This window comes from Brassica napus, chromosome A7, assembly GCF_020379485.1.
Source record: "Brassica napus cultivar Da-Ae chromosome A7, Da-Ae, whole genome shotgun sequence".
NCBI classification, from domain to species: domain Eukaryota; kingdom Viridiplantae; phylum Streptophyta; class Magnoliopsida; order Brassicales; family Brassicaceae; genus Brassica; species Brassica napus.
Genome location: NC_063440.1, coordinates 23,038,957 through 23,063,346, shown reverse-complemented (window position 1 = coordinate 23,063,346; position 24,390 = coordinate 23,038,957). Strand labels below are relative to the sequence as shown.

At 32.6% G+C, this 24,390-nt stretch overlaps 3 protein-coding genes across 11 annotated transcripts; all 3 read right to left on the bottom strand.

Annotated features, from left to right (window-relative positions):
* Positions 1–1,666: 1,666 nt before the first annotated feature.
* LOC125576289 (protein terminal ear1-like) lies at positions 1,667–9,094 on the bottom strand. The gene is made up of 5 exons (XM_048736006.1): positions 3,388–9,094; positions 2,796–3,294; positions 2,409–2,531; positions 2,191–2,332; positions 1,667–2,099 (listed from the first exon to the last, which is right to left on the bottom strand). The coding sequence occupies exons 1-5, from the start codon at positions 3,995–3,997 to the stop codon at positions 1,812–1,814; spliced, it is 1,662 nt and encodes a 553-aa protein (XP_048591963.1). The 5' UTR covers positions 3,998–9,094; the 3' UTR covers positions 1,667–1,811.
* A 397-nt stretch (positions 9,095–9,491) lies between these two features.
* LOC106353973 (probable pectate lyase 5) lies at positions 9,492–11,370 on the bottom strand. Its single transcript, XM_013793811.3, has 4 exons — positions 11,167–11,370; positions 10,347–11,087; positions 10,119–10,257; positions 9,492–10,017 (listed from the first exon to the last, which is right to left on the bottom strand). Exons 1-4 carry the CDS (start codon positions 11,283–11,285, stop codon positions 9,796–9,798), a joined length of 1,221 nt encoding a protein of 406 aa, XP_013649265.1. The 5' UTR covers positions 11,286–11,370; the 3' UTR covers positions 9,492–9,795.
* A 6,873-nt stretch (positions 11,371–18,243) lies between these two features.
* LOC125575206 (ultraviolet-B receptor UVR8-like) lies at positions 18,244–20,973 on the bottom strand. Of its 9 annotated transcripts, none has more exons than XM_048736004.1 (7): positions 20,769–20,973; positions 20,496–20,615; positions 20,092–20,381; positions 19,679–20,028; positions 19,200–19,601; positions 18,771–19,134; positions 18,244–18,694 (listed from the first exon to the last, which is right to left on the bottom strand). In XM_048736004.1, exons 3-7 carry the CDS (start codon positions 20,338–20,340, stop codon positions 18,446–18,448), a joined length of 1,614 nt encoding a protein of 537 aa, XP_048591961.1. In that variant the 5' UTR covers positions 20,341–20,381; positions 20,496–20,615; positions 20,769–20,973; the 3' UTR covers positions 18,244–18,445. The 9 variants fall into 9 exon arrangements, with proteins under 9 accessions (XP_048591961.1, XP_048591958.1, XP_048591962.1 ...); XM_048736001.1 differs by having other exon boundaries at positions 20,092–20,346; positions 20,769–20,972; XM_048736005.1 differs by having other exon boundaries at positions 18,244–18,691; positions 20,092–20,346; positions 20,496–20,623; positions 20,769–20,970.
* Positions 20,974–24,390: the final 3,417 nt, after the last annotated feature.

Here is a 24,390-nt window from a genome sequence, read left to right as displayed (position 1 = left end):
AAATGGTGTTTAAAACCATATCCAATGGTGCATGGTTTTAAAGAAATACATCAAATATTAGGGGAACTTTGTCTAATGATGCATCATTTTGAAAAAAAACATGAGGATATGAATAATATCTTCTCAAAATTGAGATAATACTATTAACAATCTCATTTTTACTATTAAATTTTTTATTAAAAAATTCATTCTTAAATTCTTATATAATTTTATTTTATATCCAAAAACTTAAATATTTGTATTTTATTTTTTTACAGAAATTAATGAATTCTTTCATTAATACATTATAAATTCATAAATCATTGCCTATTTTTTAGAAACTAAATTTATGTATAAAATAAATATTTAGTTAAAATAAAAATTATAGTTGGGTAAAATTATACTTAAGTTTTAAGAATACATAACATTATTAAGATTAATAATAAGTATTAATAATAAAATATACTATTTGAAATGTTTTATTTTATAGGGGAAATAAACGCAATCATTAAAGCAAAACTCAAACTCATTTTCAAAAAAACAATTATGACAATCATTGGAAATGTCTTGAATATCTAACACTAAAATCTCAAAACCAGAATAAATCCAAACCAAGAAATTGAATGCAGTGTTTTAAATTTCTAACAAGAAATTGAAAAATATTAAGCAATTAATTTATTGACTAGAGATCATACAAAAATGAATTAAATACGCAAACATCATTTCCTTAATAATTAATAAAGATTGAAAAAGGCAAGTGACAAGATATATGAACAGAAAGATAAAACGAGAAAAGTGACTGTACGTTTTCGATTGATGCAGGTATTAATGCGTGCGTATATAACTTATGTAGAGTCCCATTTATAGGAAAAAGTGTATTTATAAACGAGCACTAAAGCTAATATGATTATGTGGGTAACGCTAATATGATTATGTGGGTAACCAGCTTTTTTCGTTAAACAACTTCAAACCCATAAATATAGTTTGTATACAGTCGAGAGATCAAGAAAGACAGAAAAATCTCTAGAAAATGAGTTTACTTTTGCACAACCTTATTTTAGACGACAAGGGTTCCTTCTTGCATGACACAACCTCAATTATACTTCTCAGAATTGTTTTTTGGTCGAAATGTTAAATCTTCTCTTCTAAGAAAGTTGCCATACACTTCAAGGAAAAACATATAATAGCATGAGAATATGTAGAATCGTTCTTGGTTTTTCAACATTAAAATATTTAAATGAATAAAAAAAAGAAGGAAGATTGTCATTTTTAAAACAGTTTTTTTTAACATATTTGAAAACAATTAACTAAATAGAGTATCATTCATATAGTGTTTAGCCAAAATTTCTAATAATATAATAATGATATACTATAATACTGTAATTATTTTTTAAAAAAATTGATAACTAAAGGACAAATCTCATATGACAAAAAAAATAAGTCTCACTTTCTTTCATCTCTCATCACTTTTACAAATTTTATATTTATAATTTAAAGTAATACTGAATTAAGGTTTTCTATATTTATAATTTAATTAGAATAATACTAAGACTGGATGAAAATGGCCTTACATTTCAATTAAGAAAAAGGCCTTATCTTCTTATAATTAAGTGTTTTTATATTAATAATTTAATTACAATACTAAATTATAATAACATAATCGATATTTTGTTAAACCTTGATAGGCATATGTCAATACTCTAAACGAAGTTTACACATAAAACATCCAAAAGAAAGACAAAAGAAAAGTGGAGAGAGAGAGAGAGAGGAGATGAAAAGACATCCATACAGCTACATATTTATAGATCGCCGCCTAAAAGCCGAAACCATCATTAAATCTTCACTACTGTTTCGCCTTCGTCATCCGAAACGCCGCCGTCCTCGGTTCTCTCCCCAAGCCAACCATCACTTCTCTCAATCGAAAACGAACAAGATGTGACAGTTTCGGCACGAGAGGGACAGCTATCTTCCACTGGTCTGGTCCCGAGGTCAACAACAATGGCGATAGGCTTCGTCATCAACCGCCCGTCACGCGCCGGCGAGAAAATCACCGGCTTGTACTCCATTTCTACGCATGGTAGCTTCAAGTGCTTAAAGTGTTCCTTCAACGACTCGAGACCCTTCCCCATATGACAAAAGAAAAAAAAACACAACATATATTTAATTATAACTCTAATGTAATTTAACAAAGACTAACGCCTTTTTTGGTACCTGGACTCGAGCATAAGTGACCTCACAGATCTTACTCGACTGGAAGAGTCTCCAGTGATTATTGTGGAAGGCCTTGTAAAGTCTCCACACAGCTTCAGGTGTTGTCATGTTCACAAACCCATATCCCATATTGCATTTGTTGCTAATAATCAACAAAAATGTAATTAGCCGCTAATTTACTCTTTTAATCAAATAAAACTAAGTTTAATTATTATTACCCGAAGTCAATTGGGAGGTAGACAAAGTCATAAGACGACATGGGCGTCTGGTTCCCTTCGCTGACGATCTCTTCGTTACAGTCATTGCAATGTGCGTCCAGCATATCCAAAAGCAGCTTCTGGCTGCACACAGGAAACAATCATAATAAAAAAAAAAATTTGACTAATCGATGATAATAGAAATCTCCATGGGCCCTGAGTATACAAAAATAGAAACACATGCACATAAGATCAAGACTATATCCGGAGGGTCATGTTGACTTTCGTCAAAGCACCACATAAAAACAGAAACAAAGCATATCCTCGTTTTTGGACACTATTGTCCGAGCACATGCCCATCGCTATCACAAAGTATACATGAAAAAAGGACGCATATTATACGCTTACGTGTACTTGTTCGGGATGTTTTTTATCATCACGGTGGTACGACCGTCTCTAGACTCCGCAATGGCGTCTTCGTGTATGGTGAAGCGACCATCGACGATACTATTCTTCTTCGTCGTATGCATCTTAGACCGCTTCTTGTTTTGCTCGTACAGTCCATTATCACCGGAAGAGAAGTTGGGTTTGACCGGTTTTCCCTTAACCGGACCTCGTCTTCTTAACTGACTCGCCGGAGTTGGAACTTGACGACGGAAATGCGGCTGAGGCGGAGGCGGCGGCGGTGGATGGTGAATGTTGGAAAGGAAGCTTTTGTTGAAGCGTGAGGCGAGGATGAGCTTTTTGTTAAACCCACCGGGACGGCTAAACTGGACGATGATCGGTTTCCCGTCGATAGCTTTTCCGTCCATCTCCCGGCGAGCTAATGCCGCGTCTCTGACGTCGTAAAACTCAACGAATCTCTGTTCTCTTTTAAACGGCGTATCTCTCAGCTCCTTCACTTGCCCTGCGAGAATAGATGTAATGTAATCAACGAATAAAAAAGAATTGTATTTTCTATTACACAACACTCAAACACGACAGGAGCTTTGTCTTTTACCATAAGCCTCGAAAATCTGACGGAGAGCTGCGGAAGAGACGGTGGGTTCCAAGTTCATAATCACAAGCGACCCTTGGTTGTTCCCCTCGGGAACCGCCCTGAAATGAGGAAACACGAAATGGGCCCACACGGTTCTTCCCGAGACGAGCCCACGCGCCGCCGTGTATCCACGTCCGAAACGCACCTGTTGTTGATGCATGTGGCGCTCGCGTATCTCCCTAAGCGCTGTTCGCGAGTGTCTCAGATCGTAGAAGTGAACGATCACGATACCTTCGTGCGCTCTCTCCATTTGGACTCCGCGCACCTCGCCGAACACCTCCAGGTCCCGACGAATCGATGACTCGCTGACGTCAGCGGGGACTGGTAGCAGCACTAGGGTTCTGGTCGGTATAGACAACGACGGGGGAAGGTGAGGAGGAGGAGCGGGAGGGAGAGGTCCGGCGAAACAAGAGAAGAAACGAGGGTAAGGCGGCGGCGGAGGAGGAGGGGGATGAGGAGGAAGAGGGAGGTAGATTCTTGTCGGGATAAAGAAAGGAACTGGGTTTAGGTTCGCCGGTAAGAACATCGGAGCTGTTGGGTTAAGGTGTCCAGGGTAACCGGTTTGAGACATGGCGGTTTTTAAAGGGAAGGAAAGTGAAGAGTTTTAAGGAACTGGTGTTTCCGGTGATGTACGTTTATAGTGATGGGCGTTTGATCTTCCTCAGTGATCGTACCCTCTCTCTCTCTCTCTTTATTTTGTTTGCAAGGGGGAGGAAGTGCAAAAAGTGGAGTTTTCAGTTTTGTTTTATTCTACAGAAATTTTTATTATTATTTATTTTCATTTATTTTATTTTTTTGATAACTAAAGTCAAGGTTCTTTAATCTGATGGCTATAGTTTACTGTATACTCACGATTTGTCCCTTTTGCCCTTGTTGAGGATGTCATTACAATGGATGATGGATGGTCTGATTGGTATTTCCATGATTCTTTGAGCGGTTTGGGAGAAAATGGATAACATTGTAAACAGAGACGGTAAAAAAATGGTGATGTGGTGTTATCATTTATCAACTAAAACTCTTTGGTATTTATCTTAATTTATCAAATAAATATATAATTGAAAAAATCAAAAATGTTTGCGGTAAAACTTTAGGATATTTCTAGCCAAAAAATAATTTTAAATTTACATATAATAATCAATTTAAAAAAATTATACTTTTAACTTCTCCGAAATCGAGAAAATATGCAAATTTAAACTTTTCTCAATAACTTAGTTTATGTACTATAATGTAGATTATCCAATAATTTATTTTACATTTTTCTTTTTCACCTATTAGTTTAATACATATTCAATTTTTTGTCAACATTTCTGTTTAATAATAATAAATGTCATATACAATCATTTTATTTCATATTTTTATTTTTAATATTTTTCTTATGATACAAATAATCAATTATAAGTTTTAAAAAATAAAATGGAAAACTTAAAAAATATGTTTTATTTGTTCTTATTTTATTTTTTATTTTAAATAATAAATACAAAAAACTTGTAATTATTAATGAAATAAAAATCTTCTAAATCAAATACTGGTGAATGGTTTATAGAACATTCATATTATTCAATATGCATGAACATAAGAAATGCAAGCTTGACTTCAACTTTTATTTAAGAAAAGAAATAAACATATATTACTAAAATAAAAAGAAACATGCATACATTATTATGGCAAAACATACATATATATATTATTAAAACAAAAGAGACAAACATACACTAGAGATTGATATTTTGCTTTTTTATGGTTAGTGTAATATATTTTATATTTGTCATCATATAATTAATTGTATAAGTATTTAAACATTTTAGGTTCCTATACATTATAATGAATCCGAATTAAATCGGATAATATGATTACTTTTGGTAACACTATCCGAAAATATTTTAGATACATTAGTTTTTAGATATTTTTAGGTTTTTTTATATCAAAACTGAATTCATCCGGACTTTAGAGGACATGACTCAAAACTCACCCGAAAATTTATAATACCCGAATATAACTTAACTTTAAAACCTAGAAAACAGATACCGAAAAAAACAACTTGTATTTGAATGGATATACGAATGTCTACGGCTAATTGATTGTGTAAACAAATAAAAAGAACTACTCCCTCTGTTTTTTAATATTACATATTTTAGAAAAAAAAATTTGTTTTAAAAAGATCTATTTTTTATATTTTCAAGACATGTTTTATTAACTAATTACAAATTTCAAAAAACTTAATTGCGCTTACTGAATTTTTATTGGCTTAAAATTATGGAACAAAGATAAACACAATTTTTTTTTGCAAATTTATTGTGTTTTATTAAAATGTGTGAAAAAATTAGAATATGTAACATTAAGAAACAAATGGAGTATTTGTTAATCATTTTAAGTTCTTGTTACAAATAGAACAAACATGCTAAATTAAATAGTTAATATGTAAATAAATGTTGTCGAAATATTATAGCAAAATAATTAATGAGGCATTTAAAAAGAGTGAGAAAATGAATGTAAAATATATAGCTAAATATTTCAATATAGGTAAGTTATGTAAGCTTTCAGAACATATGTATGGTTTATGGTTCTTTGCGTAAATATTCATCTAAGTGGTTGTGGTTTGATTTGGAAAGATGGTTATTGTCGTTAAGATTCATTATTCATATTATAGTGTTCTAGTTAGTTTGGAAAGATGTATATCGGGAACTACAACTTCTATGAATCAAACACCATAGGATGAGGTGAATTGTATGCTTTAGTACTCATATGTCGACACTTTAAAAGGGATAGTCAAGAACTTACAAAGATGATTCACAATTCAAGAACATGAAAAAATTTAGCGACATAGCTCAATGAATAACAACACTAAATAGACGTTTTCAAAATCTCAAAAAAAAATTGAGTATAACAGAATGCTCAATTTTTGTCTATAAAAAATTATGTTTTGTTGGTTATTTTATTTCAATTTGGTTATTCATACCACATATAATTACATATAGTTTGAATAACAGAATTACCGTTTGGTGTTAGCAAAAAAAGAATCAAAAGAAAAAATGACTCAAAGAACAAATGAACCTAAATATTTGAACCTAGAAGAACACATTTTCCTATTAACTGGGTGCCATTATCCATGTATAATATAGCATAGAATTTGGATGTGGATGCAATCGCTTGTATTGTCGTGTTCCCCATTTTCACCGCAAAGGTTCATGGGCCTATTTGTCATGTCTCTCACCATCTCAACGCAAACTATCCATCTGCCTAGATATATTCTCTTAACTACAAATTCCACCATCCATCTGCCTAGATATATTCTCTTAAGTACAAATTCCATTAGTATGGTTATATCTTTTGTGCATAATGCTATAGATGACATACTTTCACGTATAAACAATGAAAAGCCAGGAGTGATTGTTGACAAAAAAAATTTCAGATAACTATATTCTTTTTACCTCTCAGGCATCGTCTGAGAGAGAGAGGTTTTCAGATAATTATATTTTGCACTCCAGTGCCTATATATGATTTGGTTATAGAGTGATACATTTACACCAAAATATATATTGTGTATATCTGTTTGTATAATAAATAAATGTAAGTCATATCTATATTATATGTGAGCGTCTATGTATATGAACAGAAGCATCCTCTATAGTATGCATGTATGTAGGGGATTGAGTTAGCGGGTAGGACCAATAAGGGACCCTGAGCGAATCCTTGTTTTAAGGAATGTTATTTTTACCGACTTCCTTGTTTTTGGGCTGTCATTTGTTTTGTCGTCTTTTATGCCGTATTCTTCATTTATTACATGAACTTCTATAGCTTATTGTGAAAAAAATATAGAAGGCTGAAACTGTACTATGTTGTATATATTATTCAAAATTTTACTTTTTCCGTTTCAAATCAATGTTTTAAAAAGTTTATGTTATTTTAAAGTATATAATGTTTAGAGATTTTAAGGTTATTTTTAATTTTATTAAAAATTATTCAACCAATAAAATTTTACGGTATTTTTTATAACTGGTTGAATGATTTTAAAATTATATATTTAAAAATGATTTTTAGAAGAATATATATTTTTTAATTTTTGAGCACTAAACTAAAACATCATATGTTATAAAAATAAGGGAGTAGTACATTTTTGGAGTTGCAAAAACGAAATTTAAACGGTAATGACGAACAAGCATACTTTCGATTCATCATAAGAAAGACACGTAGACCAAGAACTTTAAACAAAAACCAACACAAAACGAACTACCAATTTTTTTTAGCAACGGTCAAACATGTGGTTCAAAGTAGAATTATTAAAACACGAAGCATACTACATAGTATAATAACATAAAAATTAGTATACACTTTTACTATGATGCAAAATAGAAGAACTCATTTACTTGTCATAGTTTTCTTTTAGTTTTCTGGTTTGCAAGCTAAAAAGGCACATTTGTGTAGAGAGATACCAAACCTTTATTGCAGAAATCTAACGTTGTTATAAATTCTCAAAATCTAATCGTTGTTGGCCGTCGCGGTGAAGGAGGAAATGATCCCTTAAAACACTTTTTCGCACTTGACACGTGCAGGTATAGGACCGGGGTGGCCATTATTTGTAGGTTTGATCGGCAAGATTATGTTTTCTAATTATTTGTGCTGCGTTGGGCTAATGGAAAGATTTCTTAGAATATTTCTGTGTACATATTTGGGTCTTCTTAACTTGGGCCCAATATAATTGGAAAACGAAACAAACTATTTCAAATGCGGACATGGGTAGTTACGGTTTAAAAGATTATTAAGGGCATAACTGATATAAAATGTAAATATTTTTAATTTATTATTTAACCACTATTGCATTTATAGTTAATCACTCAAAAATATCCAACAAACGCAGAAATTTCGAACTGTTATACCATTTGTACAGAAATCTTAAAAAATTGTAACCATCCAAATCCGTAAACGTCTGTAACCATTGTTGTTACACTAGTCAGGTCTTAAGTGTTTCGTATGACTGGTTTACATAAAAATTAATTATAAAAATGACTAAAAATTTGATTTGGACATGTTCCCAAATGTTTGAATAGATTTGAAGTATTAGAACAATTACAAACCATCATGTATAATCTAGTATAAAAATCATATATGTAGATATACACAGTATATTATAACTTAAGTGTCAATTAAAATATATTTTCCCTTTTCCCATAGAGCTGAGGAATCATTGATTTGTAACGTTTTGTTTGTAAAAAATTTTGTGGGTCGTCTCAAAAACTTACTGGCTTTAAAGTCAAATAACATTATGTACCGTTCTGTCTTCTGCCGACAATGCTCATGAATGCTCCTCAAGCTTTCTTTGTTTGTTTGGTTGAAACCAATTTTAATTATTTGGATCTTAGCACTATTGCGCATGAATAAACAAAAAAAAAGAACTGAAAAAGTGTAATAGCTGAATTAAACTTGTATTGATAGGTATATGTGAAGTGGAACTTGACTCTTGTTTTTTCTTCTTTTGTGTAGGAACAAGCTACTATGAACGTGAAGGCTGTGTCCCATTCCAAATTCCAAACTGAAAACTATCACATGGTATAGCAATTGGTTTCTTTATTCCAAAGTAGCTCAAAATCTCAAATTAACAAAAGCAGAAAGAGAGAAATAATCCTCCACCGACAAATTTTAATCCCACAATGAGAACGATATGATTCTCACTCAAAATAAATTTGGAACCCGTGAGGTATGACGTTTTTGAACTTCATTACTCCAGTGATACATTCGTCACATGATTAATTAGATAAAAGCAACATTTAATGTTTCATCCTAAAGTCACATTGAAAAAGATTTCGGCTCCTCCTTCTTAATTGCAATAATTGATCCAACGCTGAATTTAATTTCTCCTCGTCTCGGGAACACAAGAGCAAGAGAAATAGCTAGATCTAGTCCAACTAGTGAAGATTCTGATCTTAGTTTTGTCAGACTCACAAAAAAACCACTCTTGACAGTTGCCTCACAGATCTTGTAGACAAATTAAATGCCATCCCAAAAACATAAGCATATTTTCTCAACTAAGACAATATGTTTCACATTTCAACTTCAAATGCAACATCCAGTTGATAATTAAGCTGTTGTAGATTTCATTTATTACAATATAAATATAGAATCAACAATCTTGCAGCACTTGCACACATCCCCACCACAACATACATTGGTCCCTACTCCAAAAAGTTTAAAAGAAACCCATTGGTCCAAAGGGAATCCATACAATACTTTAGTATACACATCAAGTCCAACTTACAACTTTAACCCTCCCCATAATTAAAAAAACTAAAGGGCAACAAAATATTGACATAGTAGGACGAGAACATCCTTTTTCAATTTAATTAGATACATTATAACTTTAGTAGATGGATCAGATTAACATCGAGATCCTTTCTTACAAGAGAGAGCACCAGCATTGCCCGTGACGGAAGCTACCAACGAGGACGGTCTAGCGGACAGACTAGAAGCTTTTGCATACTTTGAAGAAGCTCTTCCACCTGAGGGCGTGAAGAACGCACCGTTTAAGAACAAGTCACCTTCTGATCTCCAGTTCCAATTCTTCCATTTGCTTTGAGGTGCATCTTCGTATTTAGTCACCTTTTTAAAAGCACATATAGTTGTAGTTCAATTTATACTCTAGATATACATATAACTAAAATAGATATATATAAATATATATATATATAGCTCTTGACTACCTCTTTAAAGACTTTATCGTTTGGAGCAAGAAATCTATTGCCTTGACTGTTAATCGTTGGAGCCGCACTCCCACCAATTGCATACATTTTCCAATGCGTATAATCGTTATTTACCACATGAAAATATCCATGCCTACATCTGCCATTTTCCAAAAATGATAGGCTTTTAGTTCAAATAATATCAAACCTGTGTAGAGAAAAACTAAAAAGTTAACTTTATTTTTTTACCTGGGCATTCTCTGAACAAGCCCTTCACCAAAATGATTAAAAGCAATGGTGACTTGCATGTTCTTGTCTCTCGTGTACGAATCACTGTGTCCCAAAAGCATCACTTTGTCGTGGTGCGTCAAGTAGTTATTAGAGATCGTAATGGCCGTCGACCCATGGATCACGTCGACCAGACCGTCCGCGCAGTTCGACAACGAGCAATGGTCTACCCACACGTGGGATCCACCAAAAATAGAGACGGCGTCACCATCAGACGCAGTCCTCCACCCATAATGCGATGGAGAATCTCTAACGTAAGCATTGCCTCTCTTCTTGCAGTCGTGGATGCTTATGCCGTGGATGATGATGTTAGTCACGTACTGGACAGTGATGCACGCGCCGCCAGCGATGTGGACGTTCGCTCCACGTCCATCTATGGTCTTGAAGGAGTTCATGATCAGCTCTTCTTTCAGCTTTATGACCATGTCACGTGCGAAGATGATCCATAGCGGTTCTTCCTGGATCACAGCGTGTCTTAGCGTTCCGGGTTTAGGGTTAACCGCGTCTTTGTCGCTCGGGTCGGTCACCACGTATATTTTGCCGTCACGGCCGCCTATTGCGCGTTTGCCAAACCCGATGGCGCAATCAGCTAGTCGTTGTCGGTTTTTCTCCCACTTGGGGTCGCATCTCCAGCAGTCGTCTATTGGATTTCCGGTCCCACATGAGAGGACACCAAGATTCCTCCTAGAAGCATTTATATGTCTACAAATATATACACAACAATGTTAAAATGCGGATGATACAAGAAAAATATATTCGAGAAAGATTAGTTTATACGCACTGGTTAACTTCTTGAACAACGAGTTCAGGGTCGGAGACATGAGAGGAAGCAACGTAAGTCGGAGCTAGGACAAGGAAGAGACATGAGAAGAGGGAGAGAGACAAGTGAAGAAGTGCCATTCTCTTTATTGTCTCTCAAGAGGATGTTATTTAGTATATGAGATTTGAATGTTTTTGTTTGGTGATGAGATAAAATGGTGAGAAAGTGCTCTTTATATAGGAAAATCTCCTCCAATCAATTTATATTTTTAAATAAAGAATGGCCCACTCTTTTTTGTTTCTTTTTATATGTACTAAAAGGAGAAATGATTGAAAAAAATACCTACGTATTGAATATGATAGAGAAAATAATCAAAATTAACTTGGTTCATTTTATAACTTCTATGGGAGCTCTTGTGAGTTTCTGGATTGTATAGTTTAATAGTTAATACATAGTTTTCCAAGATCTTTGGGTAAGCACCTTGTTTGTTCATCGGTGTGCATTATTTCACCTATCTTTCGAATGGTTGCTGATAGACAATGGAGCCGACGCAACCAGCTAAAAAAGCTTGTATAAAGTACACCATCGGCTTTGATACATTACGTAGGTTTCGCTGAGTACGGAAAACCTATGCTAAACTATTAAATAACTAGAAAAGAAATTTGATTTTTCTAGTTATAAGTTCTCAATTATTTTGGTCAATTTGACGGATATTCTAAGCGCATATGTACACATGTCAAGTGGATAATATAATACAAATACTTGATGAAAAATGTTTTGACAAACTAAGGTGGTGCAATTTCTTAATATGATTAGACTTCGTAATAACATATTAGTGCGGAATTTATTGCAAAATTTTGGCTAAAATTAAGGGACGTGATAGATTATTTATTTTCAAAAAGAAAATTGTTGCGTAAACACATGTTCGTTCGTGTTTGAGTCATTTGTTAAAGAACTTGAAGTCGTGATCATACATAAACTTAATTTGTTAATTACAATAACTTGTGTAAGTATAACGTATTAATATTTAGCTTTCTTTAACTGGTGATTCTTTAATCACCTTTTTAATAAAACAATACTGTTGTTGACCCAGGAAAAAACAATGCTGATAAAAATAAAACTAACTTGTATTGCGCGCCCGGCCAATCTCAACTGAAAAGAATCTGTGCGTTCTTAGTAATAAGGATGATAATAATTCATGCATCGTCTTGCAGTTGCATATATGGTTTGTTAATACTACCGTATAAATATATATATATATATGTATATATATATATATATTAATTATAATGTCATATACGATATGTATTGTACTCTCCAGTGTACTAATGATCTTGTTTTGCTTGTACGACTTACAAACTTAAGACAATTTAACTTCATAATAAGTACTTTGACAAGCATACAAATATGCAACTACCACGATATGACGAAAATACAACACAGTCACAACAGAGTGATACATGGTTAAAAGTTACATGAAACATTAATACATGCATACATCTATAGATGTTAACAGTAGAGAGTAACAATACAAACATTTTTCTTTTGGCAACAACTATCAAAACTGCCCACATAAGCGAGTTCGAATAGTACAATAGATTTGAAAAGGTGTTAAACACCCCAGATTTGAAATTTACCATTCATATATAAACTACGGCCACATAAACTACACATATTTGGAAAATCGATAATATTTTACATAGTTTATCTCCTGACCTCCAAGATTAGTCAGGTGTTCGGACCCGGACGACCCATATTACCCAAAGAAAAAACAATGTATTAAACTATCATCCTTCGTTTATTTTCTTTAGCTAAAATTCTTTTTTTTTCTGGATCGAAAACATTATATAGTTCTTTAAGATGTAAGCAAAAAGATTATCTAGCTTTAAAGAAAATCGTAATCACTTACATTTGTCGGTCTATTTAATAATCTCAAATTATGTTTTCTGAAATTTCCATTTCGTAACACATTTTTGAATGATTAGGAGTTAATTAAGACAATGGATTAATGGACCCACCCATTTCCCCTGCCAATTATTGCTGACTCACAAAACTAACGCTATTCATAAACTCAATTAGTTTCTGACAATGAACACATCGAACCGGTTTCTAGATCCATTAATCGGAAACCGACTTTGGTTTTGGATTAGAGACAGTGGCTGACGTGGATAACCACTTAAATGTCATGTCCGTCCATGTGAGCCTTGTCTGACCACACCATACAATCATGGCTTTCATCTTGACCGTTCATTACTAACATGCCCTCCACCGTCAGCCCTCTTATCCCACTGGCCATTCTCACACCACCAGTTTTTGGATAGCCGTGGGTTAATTAGTTATAGCTCCGAGTTTCTTAATTTGGGCTTGAATGGTAACAGCTTATTTTCATAAATACATAATCATAAATATTTCTATTTTGGAATGAAATGGTGGAATGAAAGTGAAAGAAGCTAGATTTCACATAAATTTTTGGAATGCTGTGATTAACAAACAGATGTAATTTTGTGGAATCATTCGACCTTTTGGGGTTATCTAATCAATTATTTTTGAAAAAGCTCACAACCAGCCCGAATTTAGAAAACCACTCAACTAGCAAGTGGTTCTTAAAAATTATGGCTCGTTCATCTTGCTTTTCCAGTGATCGGCTCGGAGATGGCATGTTGATTGAGAACTTGTTCAATTCTGTTATCTATATGGTTTGTCTTCAAGTTTGTCCAGAGAAAGTTTCATCCAAGTTAATTGGAACCACAGTTTGAAAAAATAATTCATTTGAACCAAAATTGCTATAAAGGTAACCGAAAAAAAAAAGAATTATTGCCGTGTTATCCAAAAATGTAATAGAAGGCTATTATAGGTACGGAAACATTTAATTTTTACTTTAGTTTGCAATCTGACAGGTTTGGTAGCATTATAATGTCATCAATATTAAGATGATGATTGCCTTTGTTTTTTTTTTTTGTAAAAAAACATTTTTTGGTCCAATCAAGTATTAGTTTTAATTTTTGCATTTGTAAAAACCATTGAATTTGTCAATCAAGATTTTTAACAAATAGATTCTCTAAATTAGTTTTTCAAAATTTTAACCAATTTATGAAAAAAAAACAAAAATCCATTTTTGTGGGCAAAAATACACACGAATTTCTTTTTATTTTTTATAGAAAGTATTATTAATAATTAATAAATAATATCTTATAAAGAGAAATTTTCCATACAAGTTTTTTAGATAAGATATCATTAAAACACTAAAGTAAATCATTTATTTGTGTCTCATATCTGTAAATAAATTATGATATTTATATATAATATTAATTAATGGTAAACCACTAGTTATTAATTTCTATAAATAAAATTATTTAATAATTTTGATAATTATTAGACACACTAAACAATAACTAAAAAAATTTAAAGCATAAAAATATAATTAATACAATATATTATATAAATTTTGAAAAATATCCATTCAAGTGTTAAAAATAAATATATATTATATATATAAAAATTAATAAATATTTAATAATTTGAATTATTTTTAATTTTGTATAGTTTATAGATTTTTTGTGGTTTATATTTTAGTATGATACTTAAAATTAACTTTATTTAAAATTGTTAATACATTTTTATTTTTAAATAGCAGTAACAATATTTGAATTTTTTATTGAAAATTTCTAAATATTTTATTGGTAGTTTTTTATTATTTTAAAATAATGCATTGATAATTTTTTGAAAAAAAAACTACGTTAAAACCAAAAACCAAAAGCTGAAATTCAAAACTCCACAAAAGATAAATTTTCTACGATAGTTTTTTTTTAATTTATTTTTCTTACCAAAATAAGTTTTATTAAAAGGTAAACATACATTTATATTACATGGTTAACTAATCTAGAATTATGGTTTAGAGTTAAGAGATGGTGTTTTGAGGATGAAGTTTCAAATTTTAAAAAATAAAAAATAAAAATTAAAATTTTCAAAATAAAAAATACTGTTTTGGTCATTTTTCTTTTGAAGATTATTTTGGTGACAAAAAAAAATTAAAAAGTGATATTTAAGAGAATTGTCCAAATCAAAAACCTGAAAATAAAAATCTTAAAGTCTAAAACCAAAATTTAAAAACTAAAAACTAAAACCAAAAACTAATTCAAACAATCATTTTTTTTTTGTTTAATTTTCGGTACCAAAGTCGTTTTTCCGTATCTGAACTTTTCAATGAGATAATATGTTTTTTTTTTGAAAAAAAGGCTGATGAGATAATATGTTTCAAACCAACTTCAGTAGAACAACAAATTTGCAGAAATTGGTTGATTAAAAGATTAAATAAATGTACTAGAAAGTGTAATAAAATTAAAAGATCAACGACAAAGATATAAGAGATTTGAGATATCACAACTTTAAAGATATAAAGTAGCTTCCCATTATATTAAACGAGAGACCTAGGATTTTTACAATGATATCTTGATAAAAGTGGGATCATTAGAATCGATATAATGCGATTCGAACATTTTTTTTTATCTGTATACGATGACTGGTAATGTTCAAAATGATGGAATGATTGTGTGTTTCATTAACTTTTACTAGTCACACTAGTAAAATCACGTCTTTTTATTCACACACTTTGCGATTTCACGAAATTAATTGAATATATATGAAACCTGTATAATGCAGATTCTAAACAAATAAAAATATATCAAATATTAAATTTTTCTTTTCAGTTTTTCATCAGAATTTTTATTATTTTTAAATTGCAATTCTGCTCTTTTTAACTAGTGACATTTATTAAGTTTCACATGTTAAATCGTGTAGTTATTATCTAGATTGCTTTGTAGCCCTTCTCATTGCCAAAAATCTAAAGTTTTTTTTGCTAACTTCAAAAATCTATAGCTACATGAAAAGATAAAACATATTAAGATAGATTTTCATGTCGCTAAAGAAACCTGGAGGGCCACGTGTTCTCTAAGCTAAAACATGTATGCTTCATTGCGAAAGGAACCATGGCTGGTGGTTAAATTGAGGACAAAAACTCAATACGATGAATTTACCGGGATTCAAATCCTGGCCACTGAAAAAGTAATATTTTAGCATCTACAGAGATATGAGATAGACACGTAGTAACACATGATTATTCTGGATCACTTCTGTAGAATCAGTATATTCTTGTATAAAAATTAATCATTCAAAAAAAGAAAAAGAAAGAAATAAAGGAATGATCAGAAATGTATTTATTAGTATTAAAAGTTTAAACATAGTTACTTGTTTGTTATACTATGGACCATATAGACTATGGTTAATTCATATTCTCCCTTGTATAAGAACAATTCTGTTAATTTCTACCGAAATCCAGACATTATTCTGTTTATTTATCGCCAGGATACACGAAGAGTCAAGAAAATACAATTGCCTAAAGTAAAGAACCTTACGACATCTTGATACGATAACTTAATATACGTCTAGGGTCCTTATAAACTATTGCAATAGATTAGCCGTTTTAAGGAGTCTAGAATTCGAAATTGATTAACTATTTATTTGATAAATTCTAATTTGGCATAAGTTTAGCTTTATTGTCAACTGCGGACGATTAGTATATTCGTCAACGGTCTACATACATACGCGGAACGCGATGGCTTGGACAAACGGCGGAACGGGTAAAACAAATATTGAAATACAAGAAAATGCATTCTAATCATTGAGAAACACAAATGATTAGACCCAATATTCTTATACCGAATAATATAATGTTAAAAACATTGCTCTTATATCAGTCGTAGTAACTAACTATATATAAAGAGGCAAACAATAAACATATAGTATGGACATATTCATGAATAGATGAGATCCCTGAAGAAATGGTGGCACGAAAGAGGGAGTCACATGGCAGCCATGTGCTGATAATGATGATATCTCATCTCATTTCGCTATTGACATTTCGTACCAGGAATTTTTATATAATAATGAATTTTCCGCCCCCACCCCCTTCTAGATATTGTAATTTTTAGACAAAATAGTAGATGTGTTGTCAAAAGATATACTAATAAACTTGTAAAAGCATCTATTTGTGTTTATATGAATGTTTAAGGACTTGTTAAACTGTGGTTGCTTAGTTTGTTCGATTATTAAAAATCCAAGTATTTAATTTGATGAGTTCTTATCAGTATTTGTTTGTCTACTAGTATTTGATAATCATAACGGGTGTAATTAAGGTGTCCCGACGACCAATTAAACTATACTAGTAGTAATATAGTGCACATTTTATTTGGGAATAATTTTCATAATCCTTACTAATTTTAGTAACCTACACATCTCACGGGATTGGCCAATTAATATGTTGGTGTCTTTCAATGAGAGTTTATAACGGCAATCAATAATACCAAGGGTCGAAAGCTGTATATATGATCCATGTTTCTTTTTTTTTTGAAGAAAAAATATATCTTTGTCTTCTATTATGATCCATGTTTCAGTATGTTCTTTCAGTTTTAATGCTAGTAAATTTTTTTTTGCTAACTTTAATGCTAGTAAATTTTTAAGTTAAACCCCAAAAAATTACTAGCACTTTTTAATGCTAGTAAGCATTTTTTTAATAGTAGTTAAAAAAAGTTATAGTCAACCTCCAAATGATCGAATCATGTGTGATTCAGTATGAAATGAATACAAAATTATAGTCATTCATTCTAATGATTAATCTCGGTAATGGTCAATTAAGCTATGACACTAATTAGCAATTACCTAGATAATTACGGTGACTATTATCTTAAAACGGGTAACTTTTTTTTTTAACTTTAGAACGAGTTGGCATAATTATATACTAGTAAGTAGGATGACTATTGCATCTTGAAACCAATCTATATACAATCAGAAACATAAAATAAGAACTATGTTTCTTGTATCTGAAAAAAAACTTTTGAAACATGTCTATATGTTCTGACTATTGGTATATAGATTTCTTGCAGTTACAACTCACAAATGTTTCTAGATACAAGTATCAAACTCTTGCTCCACCCTCCCCCCTATAGTTCACAGGTCCTTGCTCTTGAGACGTAACTAGTCATCAACGGCAATTTACAGATAAAAAAAACGAAACACGCCAAAATGTAAAATTGCAACGCAGAACATCTAAAGAAACATTTATTTGTTTCCTTAATTCGTCGGTTAAACTAACAAAAGTAACATAAACCATCTAACAATTCTTACATGTCATCATTACCTTCATGTTACTAAATTACTATGTACAATCACTTCATTAAAACATTAGTAGGAAAGATCAATGGTGATGCAAAACCTAAACTAAGAAGATGGGTTTCTTTCACCATCTCTAAGAAAGATCAATACCGACAACTTTAGCCGGTTCCGCTCTTTCCGTCAAGTTATCACCAAGCTCGACCCCAAGCTGTCCTCTGTCCCCAGTCCCAAACGCATAGACCGCCCCTGACTCGGTCATTGCAAACGTATGACCACCCCATGATATCGAGTTTGTCAAACTCACATGAACCACACGCTCTTTTATCTCCTTCAACGACGAAACCAGGTTTGGTATCAGTGTGTTGTCATCCTCATCCCCCTGCTGAAAACCCCCAAATGAAAATTCAAGACACCATTGTCCCAAACACCGAAAAAAAAGAACACACACAGAGACTCACCTGACCAAGATTGGCGAACTCTCCACTACCAAATGAGTACACCTGACCATCATCAGACACAACAAAGGTTGTGTAATCTCCCGTGGCGACGTGGACCGCTTTAACATCTTTTAGTCCCTCTACCACCTTGGGAACCAACTCTGACTCTCCGGTTCCGTGACCCAAGCAGCCAAACCGACCCCAACCCCACGTGCAGACTCTCCCATCTCTCCCCACCGCAGCAGCATGCCATGTCCCTGCTGAGATCATAACCGGTTCCATCTTCAAAACACTGAACTCCTCTATCAACCGAGGCTGTTTCTCACTGGTTTGTGTACCATGCCCAAGCTTCCCACCCAAACCGCATCCCACAGAGTACAAAGACCTACGCAGAAGCAAACAAAAAGTAAGCACACGCTAACCGGGTTAAGAACATAGAGTGGGACTCACATGCCGGTAGGTTGACATGCTAGAGCAAGAAGATAGCAAAAACCAGCAGCAATTTGCACAACCGGGATGTTCTCCAAGGGCCCCAACAAAGGATGAGGCAACACGCAGTTACGGTCACTTCCATGACCAAGTCTCTCATCTTTTCCCCATGACAATGTATAGACTCTACCTTCTCTAGACAAAACCGCTGTGAAATGATATCCAATAGCAGCTTGAACCACGAAGATCTCCGTCAGGGACTTGACTCGCTGAGGAGATGTAATGAGCTTAGTTTCTTGGTCTTCTAATCCAGGCTGGCTAAAACAATCTTTCCCAAAGGCATAAACTTCACCAGCGTCGCTTATTAACATTGTTCTATCAGCGCCAATAGCTGCCTGAATAATCCTGATCCCGGAGAGTGATCTGCAAACTCAATGCACACTTCAACATTAATTAATGCTAAAAAATCTGAATAAATCAAAGAAGTGAGTGAGTATAACCTGATTGGTCTAGGCTGCCAAGTGTCTTCAGTAGTTCCTTGTCCGAGTTGTCCTGAAGTGTTAGATCCGAAAGAGTAAACAACGCCCTTTGATGTCACTGCAATGCTGTGACCAGGACCAGCGAGTGCTTGTGATTTCTCACGTCTGCAACCTAATTCACCGGCAAGCAAGAACCTTAGGACAAGCTTCCAGGAGCCTCCGCACTTCCTTTTGATCTCTTGGCGGTCTTCCTCTCCCATGCGTTCGAATATGGATTTCTTTAGGCAAATGTCGAGAGCTGCGACCTCTGAGATGGAGAGTTGAAGGTCCGGAGAGAAGTTTGCAGGCTTCCTAAAGAAGGAACACGTCGCCTGAGGCAAGAAAAACAAAATGAGAAAGCAAACAAAAAGGCATGAAAACAAGAAAGAGCTTGCCTCGAGTTTGGCAAGGTCACGAGGGCTTAAATCGCATGTTGTGAGGAGGTGAAGGACAATGGAAGGACAAGAAGCCAAGAAGAACTCTCCAGGAGCAGAGTTGTTGCCAAGGCAGTGTCGTTTCAGAGATAGAAAGGAAGGCAATGGCAACTCCATAGCGGCGAGGGGATTCTCGGGGATGATGCTACAGATTTGTAGCGTAGTAGAAGGGCTAACAATACTATTTGATGTTGTAGTTGTAGTATCCATTGGGCACTGCTCTCAACCAAATGTTAATATAATAAAACTCACTGAAAATCAGCAAAAACCATATGACTAGTGCATTGTTCTGTCCTGTGATCTATATAGTTAGTTTCATTGGTAAAGATAGAATCTTTGGTAAGAAACAAAAAAAAAGGAGCTACCTTTGATTGATGCTAAGTAGGGATAGAACACCGATCGTGATATAGAGTAGCGAGAGAAATGATGTTGATGCTTAAGCCAAATAAGATCACAGATGATCAAACATCAATAACTGTAGAGATCTTCACAACTGATTAAACAAAACCCAGATCAGAATGGTTAGTTGCATATTTCAACCGATCAGTCGATAAAATAACATAATCATAAGATTTTGTGTGTTACTGTGAGATCGTGATCGTCGATCGGTGGATATAGAAAGATCATTAAAATTTTACCAGAGTTTGTTTGGGACGGACCAACAAAGTTGAGATTGTGAATCAAAGGGACTTGAATCTCCGTGAATAGAGATTGTTCATTTCGTTTTGGATGGAAAGGAAGAGAAGATTTGAGGAAAGCTTATTACACACAACACAAATCCCCCTCTTCTAAAACGTTTTCCACAAACAAAAGCGATTAGGTGTCAGCCTCCACAGGTAAGAAAAAAAATATAAAATATTCATAAGTCCACTTGTCTACAAAAGCCCAAGTCCATTCTTCTTTTTTTGCCACATTCATTCACCCATCCCTTCTTCTTTCTCTGTGTAAATCATCGATACGCAAGACGAACCTTTTAACGATCAAGGCGGACGAATGCATATTTATTTACATAATTATAATGGACATTTGATCGAATTGAATAGTAAACTCGAAACACACTATGTAACTATGACCAATAGCTTAGGTTCACGAACAATGATTATATATGCTTTACTTTATACTGTAACTCACATATTCACGATGGAGAGTTTTATCTGCACCACATCTATGATATAAATCTTTCTACGGTACTCAAGATTATGACAAAATGATTCTATTTTACTATAGAACCTGCGATTAATTCAGCTATTTAATAGAAATTTACTACACATAACACCGCTAGCCAAAAAAAAATTCGTACACAGAAATAAAATTTTGTAAAAATGAACAAATCTTTGCACTGTGTAATAGAAATTACGATGATTTCATTTCCAAAGAAACAAAAATGCACTGTATAGTATAAATTACGATAATTTCATTTCCAAGTTAGAACAAATATTTGCACTCTGTCGTCGGAAATGATCCTTCGGAAAATCGTAATAACGACTGAACATCGGTGAAAAGAAAGATGAATAAACCATATGTTTAAATGAGTCACAAAGTATTTTGAAGTGCATGGATATGGTAGCGTTTGCTAGAGAGTAGAGAGTACACAGGGGCATGGCCGACACTGAGTACACTCTAGTTGATGGTGCCATGCTACTTGCACCAAACTGGCTAAGATACTCCTTGATGTTTCCAAGGCTAGAGAGACATGGTGTGGAGGTAAAAGTTGGAGACACGGTAGGGATAATATAAATTACTTTAAATTCGTACGTTATGGGATTTGGTATCTTAGCTAGGCTGTTGCTTTCCTGAGACTTTTTATTTAATTAGGTAGACTAATATCACTGTGTGCTGAAATCCAGTTATAGGCTTCCAATGTTTACAACCGCCCCGCTCTGCACTGCAGTTAACAGTAACAAAAATTTCTACATCTACTATATATCTATACGTTTTTATAACTGTTAAAACCGCACCGCAGTTGAATCGATTGTCCCGCACCGCTCAAACCGCAGTTAAACCACTTGTCTCGCACCGTTCAAACCGCAGTCACCATTCAGAGCTATAGTCTTCAGTAATTCTTCCCTTCCACTAAATTTTCTGTCTTCTTCTTTGGTAAGAAAGCATATGAATTTTGATATATGAAAATGACCGAGTTTAACAATATATCAAATAGTAAAAGATGATCCAAAACATAGCAACAAAAATGATGGAAGGCTTCTAACTATTTATTACTAGGCAAGGAATCCGTGCGATGTCGCACGGTAACTCATTTATAATAATAATATTTCATATTTTATAAGATAATCTTTTATAAAAAACTGTTTACAACTTTTTGTAAAGAAATAAATGTGTTACAAAAATAAGTTATCTTTTATAATGAGAAGATACGATTCTTTAAAACTAAATAATTGTAGAAACATACTTATTGAAATATTTCAATTATTTTTAAACTAATTTATTTTACAATGAAAAGAGACCACTCTTAATATTAACAGAGTTCAGTTTTTTTTTTGGTATGAAAAGACATAAATTTTTCTATAACGAAGAAACACAACTCTTACAATAATATAGTTCAGTTTTTCATAAAAAGATATCTTTTTAATAATGTAAAATACAATTCTTAAAACTAATACATTTTTTTATATGAAAAGACTCAATTTCTAACATTATTTCAGATTATTATTACTAGCTTTTTTATAATGAGAACACACAACTCTTAAAACTATTAATTGTAGAAAGACACCTACTGAGATATTTTTAACTACTTTTAAACTAATTTATTTTTTATGATGAAAAGTTACAACTTAAAACTAATAGAGTTCATTTTTCATAAAAGACACAATTCTTAAAATTAATAGAGTTTAGTTTATTATGAAAAGACATAACTTTTTTTTTATAATGAAGATACACAACATATGAAACTAATAGACTTCATTTATTTTTATAAAAAAGGCATACCTTTCTAATATATTCTACTACGTAAAAACACAATTCTTATAACTAACATATTTCAGTTTTTGTGAAAAGACACGTCCAAACAAAATTTTCAAAGTCTGAGTCCAATGACATCTCTTCGTTCGTACAGAAGTATAACACTAATTTGACAAAAGGTGTCAAAAAACGAGAAATCACCTTGGAACAAGTGGGACTACAGCCATTGAAATCTCTCCATTCTCTATTATTGCAAGCCTTTAGTGAAAAAAAAAATTGAAGAGAAACAGATGGTACCAACTTCGTTGTTCCAAAACCCATTAATATTTAATTAATGGAATCTAGTAAACACCTACAAATATAGAACAAGTCGTAACTTTAATTAATAAAAATCTCAAAAGATATAAAAGAACCAATGGAAAGAGTACAATATCAGAGAGGATGACATATATAAATAAATCTTTTAAAGAGGTGCCATTGTTATTAGAGGAAAACGTTGGTTCAGGGATGACAAAAGATGTCGTTTGCTTTAAGAAACGAAGATGTCGTTTGCTTCACCAGGAGATGCATTTTGTTTTTCCTATAAAAAATGATAACAAATAAAGTTTTGTGTTTGATTTGTTTCTTCGAGATCTTTGATGATCAATTGAAAAAGTGAGTCTTTCTTTTTCTCTCTATTTTTTATTTATTTTTAATTATGATTTGCTAATACACACAACTTTACAACTCTTTATATAGAGAGTTAAAGGTTACAATGATTAATAACCAATACCAAAAATTGCAATGGTTCATAACCAAAATTTACTATTATGAATAGTTGCAATAGTTCATATGTAAAGACTACAATCACCAATAGGTACAATAATTTATAGATATATCTTACAAAAAAATCTAAATTATCCAAAAATTAAATTTTCTGAAATTTATAGATAATTTTAATATTATATTTAAATGTATATAAAATAGATAGGAAAATAAAATAAAATATAGCTCATTTAAAAAGTTATGCATAGTTTAGGATAACAATATATGTCCTCAGCAATTTTGAGAATCCTTACAAAATTATGCATTTTTTAAAATTAAACACACATCTTTAGACAAAAAAAAGCTTTGAAATAATATTAGAAAAATTTATGAGAAAAATCTATATTTTATATTTTATCTACAATTTCTTAAGCTTTGCAAAGAAACCATGCCTACTATTTTTTGCTTATAATGTTTCATTTGAATGTCTTTTAAATTTTTTTATCCAAGTAACTGCTTAAAACTTTTTTTTCCACTATTTTATTATTAGTTGAGTTACTGAAATTTTTATTTTGAGAAATGCATGGCGGATATTATTTA